At 44.5% G+C, this 13,151-nt stretch overlaps 2 protein-coding genes across 3 annotated transcripts in view; one reads left to right on the top strand and one right to left on the bottom strand.

Annotated features, from left to right (window-relative positions):
- The first annotated feature begins 1,458 nt into the window (after positions 1-1,458).
- KHDC1L (KH domain containing 1 like) lies at positions 1,459-1,879 on the top strand. The gene is given in 2 exon segments (XM_033103294.1): positions 1,459-1,568; positions 1,714-1,879. Coding segments are annotated over 2 exon segments (276 nt in total).
- A 5,025-nt stretch (positions 1,880-6,904) lies between these two features.
- KCNQ5 (potassium voltage-gated channel subfamily Q member 5) overlaps positions 6,905-13,151 on the bottom strand; it is a 532,349-nt gene continuing 526,102 nt past the window's right edge. For both annotated transcript variants that reach the window (XM_033102968.1, XM_033102969.1), the window contains one exon: positions 6,905-12,702. In XM_033102968.1, the coding sequence (XP_032958859.1) occupies positions 11,740-12,702 (963 nt within the window). In that variant the 3' untranslated portion in view covers positions 6,905-11,739. The remainder of the gene's footprint in view (positions 12,703-13,151) is intronic.

Genomic DNA, 13,151 nt, shown 5'->3' with positions numbered 1-13,151 from the left:
GATCTCCCTGTCTCTTGGATAAAAATTGCTAAGCTAACCATCAAATTGCCTGATTTTTACAAAACTGGCCTGTTTCTCTAAACATTCCTTAGACTCCCCCAGCCAAATCCTGTAACAGGCTCCCTATAATTCCTTCCTATGAAGAGGCTTTGTACTCCTGTGTTGTTTCTCTCTCTCGGTGCAGCACACTGAATAAACTCAGCTTTGGCCAGCTACTCATGTGTAGTCACTGGTTGGCGGGCAGTAACTGCTATTGTCTGAATGTTTGTGTGCTCCCCCAGTTCACATGTCGGTGATGGCACTAGCAGGTGGGAGGGCTCCGCCTCATGAATGGGATTAATGCCCATATAAAAGAGGCCCCTGAGAGCTTGCTTGCTCCTTCAGCCATGTGAGGACACATTGAAAAATAGGCTGTCTGTGAACCAGGAAGCTCTCCGCACTCACCAAATCTGTTGGTGCCATGATCTTGGACTTTCCACTCTCCAGAACTGTGAGAAATAAATACTTGTCCGGAGGCCACCCAGTGTGTAGCATTTTGTTATAGCAATGTGAACAGACACAAACAGTTCCTATCTAAATCTAGGGAGGCCATTTTAGGACCTTCTTGCTCTACTTTCCATCCCTCAAACCCTACCCTGGTTCATGCCCAAAAGATTTGCTCCCAAATATCTATCTGTCTATCTATCTATCTATCTATCTATCTATCTATCTATCTATCTATCTATAGATATATATATATATATTTTTTTTTTCTGGAATATCCTTTCCACCTTTGCTTACTTGCTTCTGTTAATCTTTTTTATTTTATTTTAATTTTTTCTTTTTATTGGGGAATATTAGGGAACAGTGTGTTTCTCCAGGGCCCATCAGGTCCAAGTCGTTGTCCTTCAGTCTAGTTGTGGAGGGCGCAGCTCAGCTCCAAGTCCAGTTGCCGTTTTCCATCTTTAGTTGCAGGAGGCACAGCCCACCATCCCATGTGGGAATTGAACTGTCAACCTTGTTGTTGAGAGCTCATGCGCTAATCAACTGAGCCATCTGGCCACCCCTCTGGAAGCTCAGTTACAGCTCCTCGTCTTCAGTCTAATTGTGGAGGGCGCAGCTCACTGGCCCATGTGGGGATCGAACCGGCAACCCTGTTGTTCAGAGCTCACACTAACCAACTGAGCCATCCGGCCACCCCTGCTCCCAAATCTTTTGAAATTATAGTGAAGATAATTTTGAATTGCTGGGCATCAGGGAGGCAAGCACTAATCAGATAATCCAATTTGGCGCGAAAGAATTAGGCTTGGAATGGATTTTCTTGAGAAGCATAGGGATAGGCCACTACTCCCTAAGGTGGTCCAAGAAGTGGGGTTATTTAGATGCACAGGATCTGGGCTTTTCCTGACTTCAAAGTCCTTTTCTGACAGGTGGCTTGAGCTCGCCCCTATTCTGGATCAGGTAGGAGCAGTTCAGGACATGGAAACAAGTGCTTGCTGGGAGGAGCCATGGTGGACCACGCCTGAAAACTTTTAGCTTCCATTGGTGTTTTACATGGAAGAGGAGCAGGAGAAGTGCCTCTTTGGTGGGTGACCCTTCCCTATGCTCCACCCCATCCCTCTCTTCTGGGGCTGCCAGCCTTCCATCCGTCCCAGGGCTCTATCCCGGAACCACCTCCTGCCCATGCTGGCAGTTTGCGGTCTCTCCTTGGGTTAACGGGCCGCCTTGAGGCAGACCTTCACCGCCTTGAAGTACAGAGCCACACCCTCATTCGCTGGAAGGGTGGCTCACAGCCACAGGCCAGAAGCGTGTCACCGTAGTCGGACCACTGGAGGCAAGGCAGCGGCTGTTGCTCATCATCTGGAACATGGAGAGCTGGGACCCCGATCAGCACGCCTGAGGTAGACGTCCTTGGCTGACTGTGGTGGAGGGCTTGATGGTGGAGTTGCATGGCATCTTGGTTTCTTCAAGAATTAGTTGGGTGGCTGGGAAATCCAGGTGTTGCCTGGAGCCCTTGAGAAGTAGGGGCCTGGAACCAAAGCTATTTTCATGGTATACAGTCTGGGAGTTACGGGAAGGTAACAGCAAGATATGGATGAGGCATCCAGGAAGGCCTGGGCTAGGGCAACACCCCTCAGTGTTCCCTTGGGGGTCCTGGTCTGGCAGGGGTCCCAGTTGTGAGTTCTACCTCACCAGGACACTCCCCACAGGTCTCGAGATGTTGCAGCATGTCCGGAGCCAGCCACTGACCAAGGACTACCTGGCAGCTGCCGCCGGCATGCAGCTCTACCCCACGGCCCAGTCTTCGCCAGTCAGGATGGGCAGGACTGTCCATCCCAGGCTTTGTCAGGCTTCCCCTTACCAATCGGTTGGCTCTTCTAGATTCCATTAGATTTCACTCTGTAGGTAATAAAAGACTGATCTCCCCTGGGTGTTGAGATGTGAGGGGAAGTTTTGGCTTAGCTATACTGAGAAAGATGTACGGGCGTTTATGTTGATTTTGTGGCCTAATCTTGTTCTCAGACCTTATAAGCATGTCTGAGAGACATGTCTCCTAAACATAAGAAAATGTTTCTATGGGCAAAGATATCCAATAAAATAAGTGAGCCAATATGCAAAGCCTTTGGCGTGCTGTCATCTTTCCTTTGGATAAGCTTCTCTGGCACAGCAGGGGCTTCTGGGCTGGTCCACTGCTAAGATCTGGGGAACAGTGATGCACCACCTTTGCTGCCTCTGGGAGGCAGCCCCGTAAAGGAGTAAGACACAGAAAAGACAGCTCTTTCACAAACTGCTTCTCTCAGACCCAGAGCCTGGTCAGGCTGCTCCGGGTTGAAAACAGAGGCTTCTAGAAAAGAAAGGACCCGCCTAAGAACTCCAGGACCACCCCCCACAACCCCGTACCTTAAAAAACAGACAAATGAGAGAAGAAAGGTTTGTGGAGGGGTGTGTCTAGATGAGACGAAATGGTCCCATCCCACCTGCCTGGGGAAGTACGTAGGCAGCCAGGCAGCCTGGTGAACATTACGTACCTAGGCATCGTCCTTGACTGCCAGAAGTTTGGGGGTAGGATTGGCAAAGGGGGTGGTTTCTGGAACAAAGGATTCTGAGGTCCCACAAGCCATGAATAAATTGATTAGTAACGCTTCCTGAATCTTCATCCCAGAACTTTCCTGAATGCCAAATCCATATTTGGAGCTCTCTACCCAAGATTATGGCAAGCTAAACATGTCCTCACTTGAACACTTCAACTTTCCCCAGCAGCCTGTCCATCACGAGGCTATTGTAGACTCTAGGGGAGAGAAGATGGTGCCGTAACTGCGGTGGAGTAGTGGAAGTGCTAAGCAATGGTTGAATTTTAATACATTTCAAAGCAAGCAAGATTTGCTAATTTCATGGTTTCTGGCCAGTTATTACACAAAAGTTAGATCAGGTTCATGGTAGAAAAACACGAATCTGTCTGGAAGAAAACCAAAGCATACTATTCTCACAGGAAATATCATGCTTACTCCCTAATTGATAATTTAAGATTAATGGCTCATAAAATAAAGGGAAAACTTTCATGTGTTAAAGACACTTGCAAAAAGACTATTCTCTCCCTCAATTAAGTTTCACACAAGAATTATTAAATTAACACTCTACCTGCTTGGAGCTGTAATTCTGACGTCTAAATCACAGTCACAAAGATAGCTGTGTGGGCACAGCTCAAGTATTAATGTTCAAACAGTGGAGCGAGACTAAATGCATTTAAACCTTATCTCTACCACTAAATAGCTTTATGATCTTTGGCAAGTTACTGATTTCTCAGTGCATTAGTTTTCTCATCTAATAGTAACTACCTGTAACTATACAGATATAGCAAATATATGTATTTTGCCTACATCCATTCACTGACTTTCTTCTAACAGAATTATAATTTTGTAGGTCTCTCCTTACTAGTTTCAAAGGGGGAGTTCTGATTGGCTTCACATGGTGACTGTTACCAGGTTCAGGAATGAGCATGTGACCGGTATTAGTCTAATTAGGTGTCAGGAAAGGATTGATAGTGCACAGTTGAGTGGAGGGGTCCCCACCTCCTCACCTCTCTTAGATGTGATCCAGGAGGTATGTGGTACCGATTGCCACTGGAAGCCATCTTGTGGACCATGAGAGGAACCACTAATAATATCCTGCAAACAAGGAGGAAAGCAGAGAGAGAAAGAACCTGGGACCTTGATGATGTAATTGAGCAAATTATACTCTGCCTCGAGCCATCCTATCTCTGGACTTCAGTTATGTTAGATAATAGAATGTCTTTGATGTTTAAGGTTGTTTCAGCCAGGGTTTTCTTATACCGATAGCCTGTGGTAATGTGGTGAGGAGTAAATGAGATAATACTTGGGAAGCATTTATTGGCACAATACTGGGCAGTAACTAAGCAGGTATGGGGACAGAGTCTCAGAGAGCAGTTTCCAGGCTCTCGGCCTCACGTGGAAAGGTGCTGGCTCGGTTATAATCAGCTATAATGAGATGGCCATCCACTGTGGCTGGGTGGCCATCAGCTGTAACCAGTTAGCTATTAGCCACTGATATAACTGAAGTGGCTACCCTGGAGGGTGGGTGGGTGGGTTGGTTGGCAGAGAAGCGGATGGTGGATTGTGGCTCCTGCTTCCTGTGTCTCCAACCGAACTGCCAGTGAGAATATAGTGGTATGACTTCCCTATCTATGGCTCCATGGGTGCTCCTTTTTGGCTTCACCATATCCTGTGTTCTTGTGCAGGGAGCGGGGCCAGAGACCCTGCATGACACAGGGTCGTTATTCTAAAGTCTGGGACCCAAAGACTCTGTAGGCCGGCTCTGGCTGTGGGCCTGGTAGGCACTGGTAGGATACAGAGTAAAGAGAAGCGGGGAGCAGGAATGTGGTATTATAGGGCTCATGTACAGGGGTAGGGTGATGAGACTCCCCTTTTTCTTCGGAGCCCACAGTGAAGTTGAGAGAAGTCAGTCTTCCCAGTGAAGGGGCAAAGTCCAGGCAGGGGCATCATATATGGGGTGTGAGCCAACTGTGTTCAGGGGATGGAGAGGGATGGAGGCCGAAGATGCTGAGGCCTAGGTGGGAATGAGAGAGGGGCTGCTCTATTAGGTCCTGTCGAAACGTGATGACTCGTTATTTGGCATTAATGAATTTCCTCTCAGATCTCTTTAGAGAAGTACGAAGACCAAATATATAGTGATGGAAGGAGAACTGACTCTGGGTGGTGAACACCTAATGTGAGATACAGATGACAGATTATAGAATTGTACACCTGAAATCCATGTAACTTTACTAACAATTGTCACCCCAACAAACTTTAATTAAAAAAACAAGAAAAAAGAAAAGTACAAAGGAGAAGTAACAGATTAAATCTGTGACAGTATGCATGAAGCTTGATGATCACTCTCCTTTTGACTGAAAGGCTTCTGAAGTTGCGGGTTGGAAGTTACTCTAAGGCGCAGGGAGACCAAGACACTTTGATTCCTTCAACCTTGAGTGCCTACTGCGTGGTACGGTGTAAGGAGCCTAAGTTGTAATGTGAGTGAGATGCCTGGCGGATCTGGAGTGACTTTGGGCCCAAGTGAAGACATTTAAGGCTGATGCTCAGGAGGAAAATATGAGCAGGAAATATGTGATTGGGGGGCTCATCCTGCATTAGTAGTTGAGATCACAGAGAAGACCACCTGGGGGAGAGCGTGAGGGGTGAGGAGAAAAGGGAAGAGGGGGATGATGGAATCTGTGGGAACACTGACAGCTAAGTGGTAAAAAACAAGAAGAAAGTTGGAAAAGTGAATAAAGATGATTGAGCCAGACAGGTAGGAGACAAACTGGGAAGCAGTCATAAGAGAAAGAATGGTTACAGTGTCAACTACCTCAGAAAGGACAAAAGGGATGCTGATTGACTGTGTCCATTGAATCAGTTTCTAGAAGGTCATGGATTAACTCATAGAGCAGTTTTTCTGTGGTGTTGGGTAAGCAGGGGTCTGTCACGTGCTGGTTAGTAGATGGATGATGTAGAAATGGAAAAATGTTATATAATTTATTTTATAAATAATTTGGTTCTAAAAGAAAGGTGAGATATAGAGTAAACTACAGAAAGGTACGTTCTCGAGTGTTACTGGCAACACGGGAGAAGCTTATTCATATTTATGCGGGGAAAGAGTGAGAGTGAGAGGCTGCAGATCTGGGGAAGGAAAGGGGTGACAGGAGCCCCCCAGGGCCTTGGGGATCCAGAGCAGAACAGACTTCCTTAAAGGTAGGGAGTTCCCATCCTGGAATGGCAGAGGCTTCCCCACGAAGTCCTGCCCACGGTGGGATCTCTGGTAATGGGAGGCAGTGCTGGAACACTGCCCAGAGGGCTCAGGTGAGAAGCTTCGGAGATGCTCAGAATCACCTATGACTTGGGATGTGTGTGGGTGATGTTCTCATGATTCACGTGAGGGTGAGTTGTGCCCTGAGCTGTATGTAGCAAGAAGAAGGTGTGAGTATCTCCTTGGGGCCGCGGGGCTGCGCAGGGGATTGGCAATCCTGGAATGTAGTCACAGCTGTGTAGGCAAAAGAAAGGGAGGGAAGAAACAGCAAGTAATGGAGAGATGAGCATCCCAAACAATAAGAAAAAAAGCATATCATGGGGCCGGCCTGGTGGCTCAGGTGGTTGGAGCACTATGCTCCTAATGCAGAAGTTGCTGGTTCGATTCCCACATGGGCCAGTGAGCTGTGCCCTCTACATCTAGTGCTGCCGTGGGACTGCCGTGAGCTGCCGTGAGTGGCCAACTGACTACTGGCGACAGACTGCCTCAGCCAGGGGGAGTGCAAGGCTCCTCATACCAGCATGGGCCAGGTAGCTGTGTCCTACACAAATAGACTGAGAAACAACCACTTGTACCAGAGTGGTGGGAGTTGGGGGAGGCGGAAGAAAGGGGGGAGAAAAAGCATATTGGTGTCAAGTTGAAAAAGTTGGTGTAGTTGTGACAGTGTGTGGGAAAACTAGAACCCGCCTGTCTATCCTAGAGCATACTCTAGGATGGTCAACAAAATTGTGATAGAAATGAAGTGATTCATGCGAATGGGCAAAGAGAAATATATCAGAGCAACGTAACTTTGGAGTTACTATTTATTGGTTGGAACAAGAAAATTTTTTCCATTCACCAGTTTTGTGGTGCTGTGATGTCCAGGTCAGTGCATAAACCTATAGTTTGCACATAATGCATCTGATAAATTTCTGATTTGAAATGTAGTAAAAACCTCAATGATTTGGAATTAGGTAGGCTTAGGGTGAAGTCTTATTGTAATTAATGAAAATAGAAAAAATTTAAAAGAAACAGTATTTACTGTACTAGAGTCTTAAAGCATTTGAAACCCGGTTAATAAAAGTGGCCACTTCAAGGTCTGGGAGCCTGTTTTTATCAATGGTTAGGATAAAATAATTGTTGTTAGTGTATTTTCCTTTTAAATGGCAGTGCTGAGAGGTACTGCTAACGTAGTTCCTAAAGTGTTTGGAAGCAGGTTACACTTTTAAAGTTGGTCAAGCAAGCATGTTCCACACACAGTTTTATTTTCACTCGTCTTTCTAGAAGGTGGCAGAATAGGCACACTCCGGTTTGATCTCATTAGAACCATGTCGGGAAGTCCCCTCAGATTACCCCCCAGGGTAACCCTCCTTCAGTCTTCTTCCTCCTGTCTAAAACACCTGTGTTAGGGCTTTGTTGCTTTATGTTCTAGAGGTCTAACATTCTCAGCGTCCATTAAAATAATTCCCCTGGAATTAATCATGGAGACACAGTGTAAAATTGCTAGAGAAACAGAAAGAATGGGACTTTTTAGGGAAGAGGGAAGAAAATCCCTTTTGGAGCAAAAGCCCTTCCCTGGTAAGTCAGAGCTGAGTAGGTGCTAAAAATGGTCATTCTGAGTAGCAAGGGACTGCAGTATTTGGGTACCTGCCTGGTCCCCATTTCTTATCATTTGTTTAACAAACCCTTTTATTATAGTTAACACAAAGCTCACATACATTGGTATCTTAGTTTTGACATATCAAACTAAAAAAACCATCAAATTAATTTCAAATTATTTTTCTAATGAACCCCTCAAAAACATTTACAAACCTCTCCCCAAATTACCAATTATTTCTTCAGCAACATTGCGAAAAAATATTTTTTATATTTTAGCTCAAAATTGGTATACAGGCAGTTTGATTCACTGCCACTACTCAGTTCAGCACCAACCAGTTAGTTCCAGATAAAAACAGTCACATTAGCTGTTTATAGACATCTTTTTAATGTTTTACTTTAAAACAAATAATCCCGGTAAAAGAGAGCAAAGGAAATTACATTTTAATGGTAGCTTGAAATGGATATGGTATTCCTGATTTGTTTTCAGGAAACAGACAATTGCATTGTCATACATGACTTTTAGAACTGCTCACTTAAATGCACATAATTATATTAAGTTTCTCTTACAAAAACACAACCAAGTCATTTTAAGGCAAAAAATATCAGCTTCTGGGGAGATAAGTTAATATTTATGATATTTTCTTAAGTGATCCATTAATTTAGTTGCTCAGGTTTCATCATTCCTTATAGTTTTGCTTTGCACATGAGCGTGAGATATTAGTCACTTTGTGCCTGATTTCCTCCTTTTCTGTTAGACTTATTTTACCTGCAAATTAAGAACTTTCAGAGTCACTGAGTCAATGGGAGGTGAGAAAGGCACCTTAGAACAGGAGATAACGACTTTAAAACTCAATAAAGTATCTTTAAACAAACTTGCTATGTACAGATATTAATTTAGTTGAACACAATGCAAACATTTAAATCACACATAGCAACATTTTTAAGTTAACCTCATATCTGGGATGTTTGCAATTAAGTATCAGCTTGATCAACCCTGCATGTTGAAGAAGGCAGACAACTTGAACTGAGAAAGCATGTGGCTGGCTGCTCAGTGCTCAGCTAAACTGCTTCAAGACGCCATTTGGGATCGACCAATGGGACTTTGCTAAGTGTAAATGGGAGACCCCTCAACTCCACAGAGAGTAACACAACAGACAGAACCCTGCAGGTTTCACACAATACAACTATCTTTTAACATCCAAGAATTTTTGTGCCAGAATAAGATAGACACAAAATGGCCATGGCTTCAATGAATAAAAGTTTTTCATAACATGGTTTATTACATTTTTCTATGATTAAGACCTCACTGATGTTTCTAGGTTTTGTTTCTGAATCTTCTGTCTTCGGCAATGCTGGATGAACTGTCCTGCATTAGAGGCCTAAAGAGGCGTATGGAGGGGTCCCCAATACATTCAGAATTCCTGCTGCCAGTGGGGTTTGACCCAGGACAGAATATGTCCAAGAATCAGTGCTCCCTGAAAGTTGCTGCCTCCTTCCTCTTCCTTTGAGTGCCTGGCAGGTGTCTGGCTTTCTGTCAGGGGAGGTGTGCATGTGTGTGTGCTCACGCGCGCAATCCCTTCTGGAGGGTGTATCACAACTTCAGGTTGGGTGGAGACATGGGTAGATTAAAATTGCATTTAATAATTTACTAAGACTCTATGTTTCCAAAATGAAAATACATGCTTTAAAAGCTTGACAAACTCTTTTTAACAGGAGTGGAAAACTTAGACTCTATCTTCTGTGTGTCTCTAGCAGCCAAGAAGATTCTGAACAATACACCCCAGGGGAGTGCATCAGAAATCAGGACAGGTGAGAAGAGGGAGCTTTCAGAATTTCAGTGTCTATCAAAAGGGACAAGGATTTTAAAAAGTTGAGAAGCACATTTTAGGTAGAGTGGAGAAGTGGTTTACTTGGGTATGGAAGCTGGTTAAGGCCTGGTGAAGTTTAGAAGCAAAATAGTGGCAGGAAACTGATAAGTAGTTATGGAGAAGAAAAGTAAGGAAAGAATCAGGGATGGAGAAGGCCGGTTGTGGGAGAGCTGGGAAGGACTGGTGGATTTCAGGGCCTCCTCCTGCGTTTGGGTGCCTAGTTGATCTTCTGGGGCTGCTGAAGTTTTTCTGGAGGCAGCACTATCTGCCAAGGGGTGAGGGGGTGGTGGGGGGAGACTTTTTTTTTTTTTAAAGGAGGGCACAGCTCACAGTGGCCCATGTGGGGATCGAACCGGCAACATTGTTATTATTAACACCAGGCTCTAACCAACTGAGCTAACTGGCCACAGAATGGGGGTGGGGGGGTGGCACTTTCTTAAAGTCCTTCTGTGGCTAGAGTTGAACTGAACTAAAATGCTACCTTACTTCTTCCCTTTTGAAGGCCATCACCCTGCCTGAAGTTCTACTGATCTGAGACCGCCAGACTGGTTTCTAACGAGCAGTCAGCATCGCTTGCTTTCAGGTCAGTAATTTTTCATTTTGTTTCTCTTGGGCTTTTTGCTGTCACTGTATATGATGATGTGTTTTGATTTGCGGACGCTGCCAGTGTTACCTGGCTTCCAACTGTAAATGTTTATGCCAGGAAGCTGAACCATTAATTTCAAGATTTGGGGCAACATTCTTGGGGAGAATAGAAAATGTTCACTATGGTATAAAAGGTAAAGGAGGTTTACTTTGAGTCTTTCATATGCAAAATGTACTACATAATAGCAAAAAACATTCAGGGCATATTAAAAAATAAATACCTTGCAAAATTCTCTGTTTATATATAAGAATAAGACGTTTAGGTAGTTGAATTCCTTAGCAGTATTCATGTTCTAAAAAAAATTGAGTACTTTTATTTTGGTTTCTTTCTCTCTCATTGCCCTTTCAGGGGAAGTCAATTTCTTGAACTTCACTTCCCGGTATTGTGTCTGGGCTCTTCTCAAGCCTTTCCCATCTCACTCTCACTCACATGCCTCATTCCCTGGGATCCTTCCTATGTATCAACTTAGTGGGAACAGCTCCTCACACTTCCCCTTTCCGTGGGCAGTATTGGCAAGCCTGGGGTGGTGCCATTGCAGAGAGATCAGCTCAGGCACACTGGCCTTGTATTGATTAGCATTTCACTTGCTTGTACGGAAGTTGACCACTTACAAAATTGATTCAGCCATTAGGGAATATGTTTCAATGAAGTCAAATGTGTCAAATAGTCAGTCTAAATGCCCCCTGGCCCTGAATTTCAGGATTTGCACATTTTCTTATTGAAGAACATTCTCATCATAAAGAACAACATGAAAATGATGTGCAAAATTGCTTGCCACAGCGTTAAATCACCAAAAGCACACAAATTGACATTCGAATTACATTAATAATAACATGACTGAGTAGGAATGGGTTGGCAAATATATCTTGAAATAAGCAGCCATTTCTATGATTCCCAAACTCTGCTTGACTCGATACCTTGTTAGCAGCCATTGATGATAGCCATTGTGTTTCAATATACATGATGGCCTAATTTTGAAAATGCATTTTGTATTTAATTGCGAAGCAGAAATGGCTGAAATTTGAAGGTGTTTACTCCCATAATTTCAAAATACAGAGTCAAATCTTCTAAACGACCTAATTTTCATACACCCCACAGCATTAGCGGTGTTTGGTTTCTCAGTATGTTTAACTCAAGGTACGTTCCTAAATGAGCGGTTAATGCTGATGTACCTTGGAATTTCAGCCATCTGGAAACATGCATTTTCATGCAATTAAAAGATTATAAACCGCCTTTCATGTTCTTCCCGATTCTTGCAAATTCCACTTTAGAAGGGCTTTCAAAATAGTTCATGCAATGATATGTATGGCTAAAGGAACTGCTATGCCTAGAAAGAAAATGAGAGACTTATTTCAGTTTGACGTGAGGCAAGCTGAGGGCGTCTGGACTTTCTCCGGCCTTACAAATGCTCTGAGATGACTGTGACCTCCCAGTCCTTAGAGAGTCTGAGGCAGAGGCAGTTTCTCTGGCAGGCTGCGGCATGGCATCAAAAGTGTCCGTCTCAGTCTCCTCCAGACCCACCTCTTCATCAGTTATAAACAATTTGGATTCCCTCCATTTGGGGTAAAAATCTTGGCTGCCTCTGGAGCCACTTGACTCACTCCCTGAAAGTTGTATATTCAGTTCCTCTGTTGACCTGATCAGGTTTTGTACAGACAAAGATTTGCCCAAGTCCTTGGGCACCACGGGATGGACAGACAACAGAGTTTCCCCTCCCATGTCAAAGCTTTTCCTCAGAGAACGGTCCTTGGTCAGACTTGACTGTGCAACCTGAACATTTTCCTTGGAGGCAACAAGGCAGGTGGTGACATCAGAAATGCTTTCCTGTAAGCCTGCGGGGTTTGGGTGCAGGGTCTCTGGTCTGGGCAGGTGCTTGATGGCTGGGAGAGGTGGAGGGATCTGTAAAGTTGTGGGGGCTGCTGGCTTAGGTGCCGCGTTTATTTGGTTTGCAATGTTGTTGGTGGCTGACGCTGCAGAGCCATCACTTTGACTCATTGGCACCTGTGTAGCTTGAGTGTGCATAGGAGGGCTAAGCGCATAGAAAGTCTGAGCACTGAATTCATTTGGCGTCAGAATGAACTGCAGGCCTCGAGAGATGTTGGCACTGGCTGATCTGGTTAAGCAGCCGCTGTTCTGTGCGGAACTGGACAGGTCTTTGCTATCCACGGGGCTTTGATAGTCAGAGGTCTGTTCACATTCAAAAGGTGGGATCTGGAATGAGGCCAAAGTGAGGGCCGAGGCGGAGCCTTTCCGGAGGACCTGTTGATATATGTCTAGTAGGCAGTCCAGCTTGGACTCAATGGACTGTACCTAAAAATGGGGAAAATGGTTACATATGAGTAGGACCTGTTTTTAAGAAGGGGATTCACGTCTAGAGTTAAAAAATGAAGTCAAGTTGTGCCAATATAGTTAAATATTGAGTGTAAGGTATAATGCAGTCCTGACACTTAGTACCAGTTTAGAATGTGATGTCTGACTGTGGTGGGAGGATCTAGGAGCAGGGGATGCATCGGCCTCTACACAAGCTCCATTGGTACCCCTCTCTCCCAATTCTTTAAAATGCACTCGTGGCCTGTCCTAAGCCTCTTCTCTGCGGACATTATGGACCTCCACTGCACTGTAGTAAGGAACTTGTTCTCTAATAAAATCAAGACCTTAAACATCAATCTAGGTGATTCTGAATTTAAAAATAAAGGCACAAAATGCTTCAGAATTAATACCTAGGATATTTATGATTAAATTGGGAGAGCAATTTGATT

The sequence above is a fragment of the Rhinolophus ferrumequinum genome, chromosome 3, assembly GCF_004115265.2.
Source record: "Rhinolophus ferrumequinum isolate MPI-CBG mRhiFer1 chromosome 3, mRhiFer1_v1.p, whole genome shotgun sequence".
In the NCBI taxonomy this organism is placed as follows: Eukaryota; Metazoa; Chordata; class Mammalia; order Chiroptera; family Rhinolophidae; genus Rhinolophus; species Rhinolophus ferrumequinum.
The sequence above is the reverse complement of the archived record's forward strand: the minus strand, read 5'-3'. Positions and strand labels throughout refer to the sequence as shown.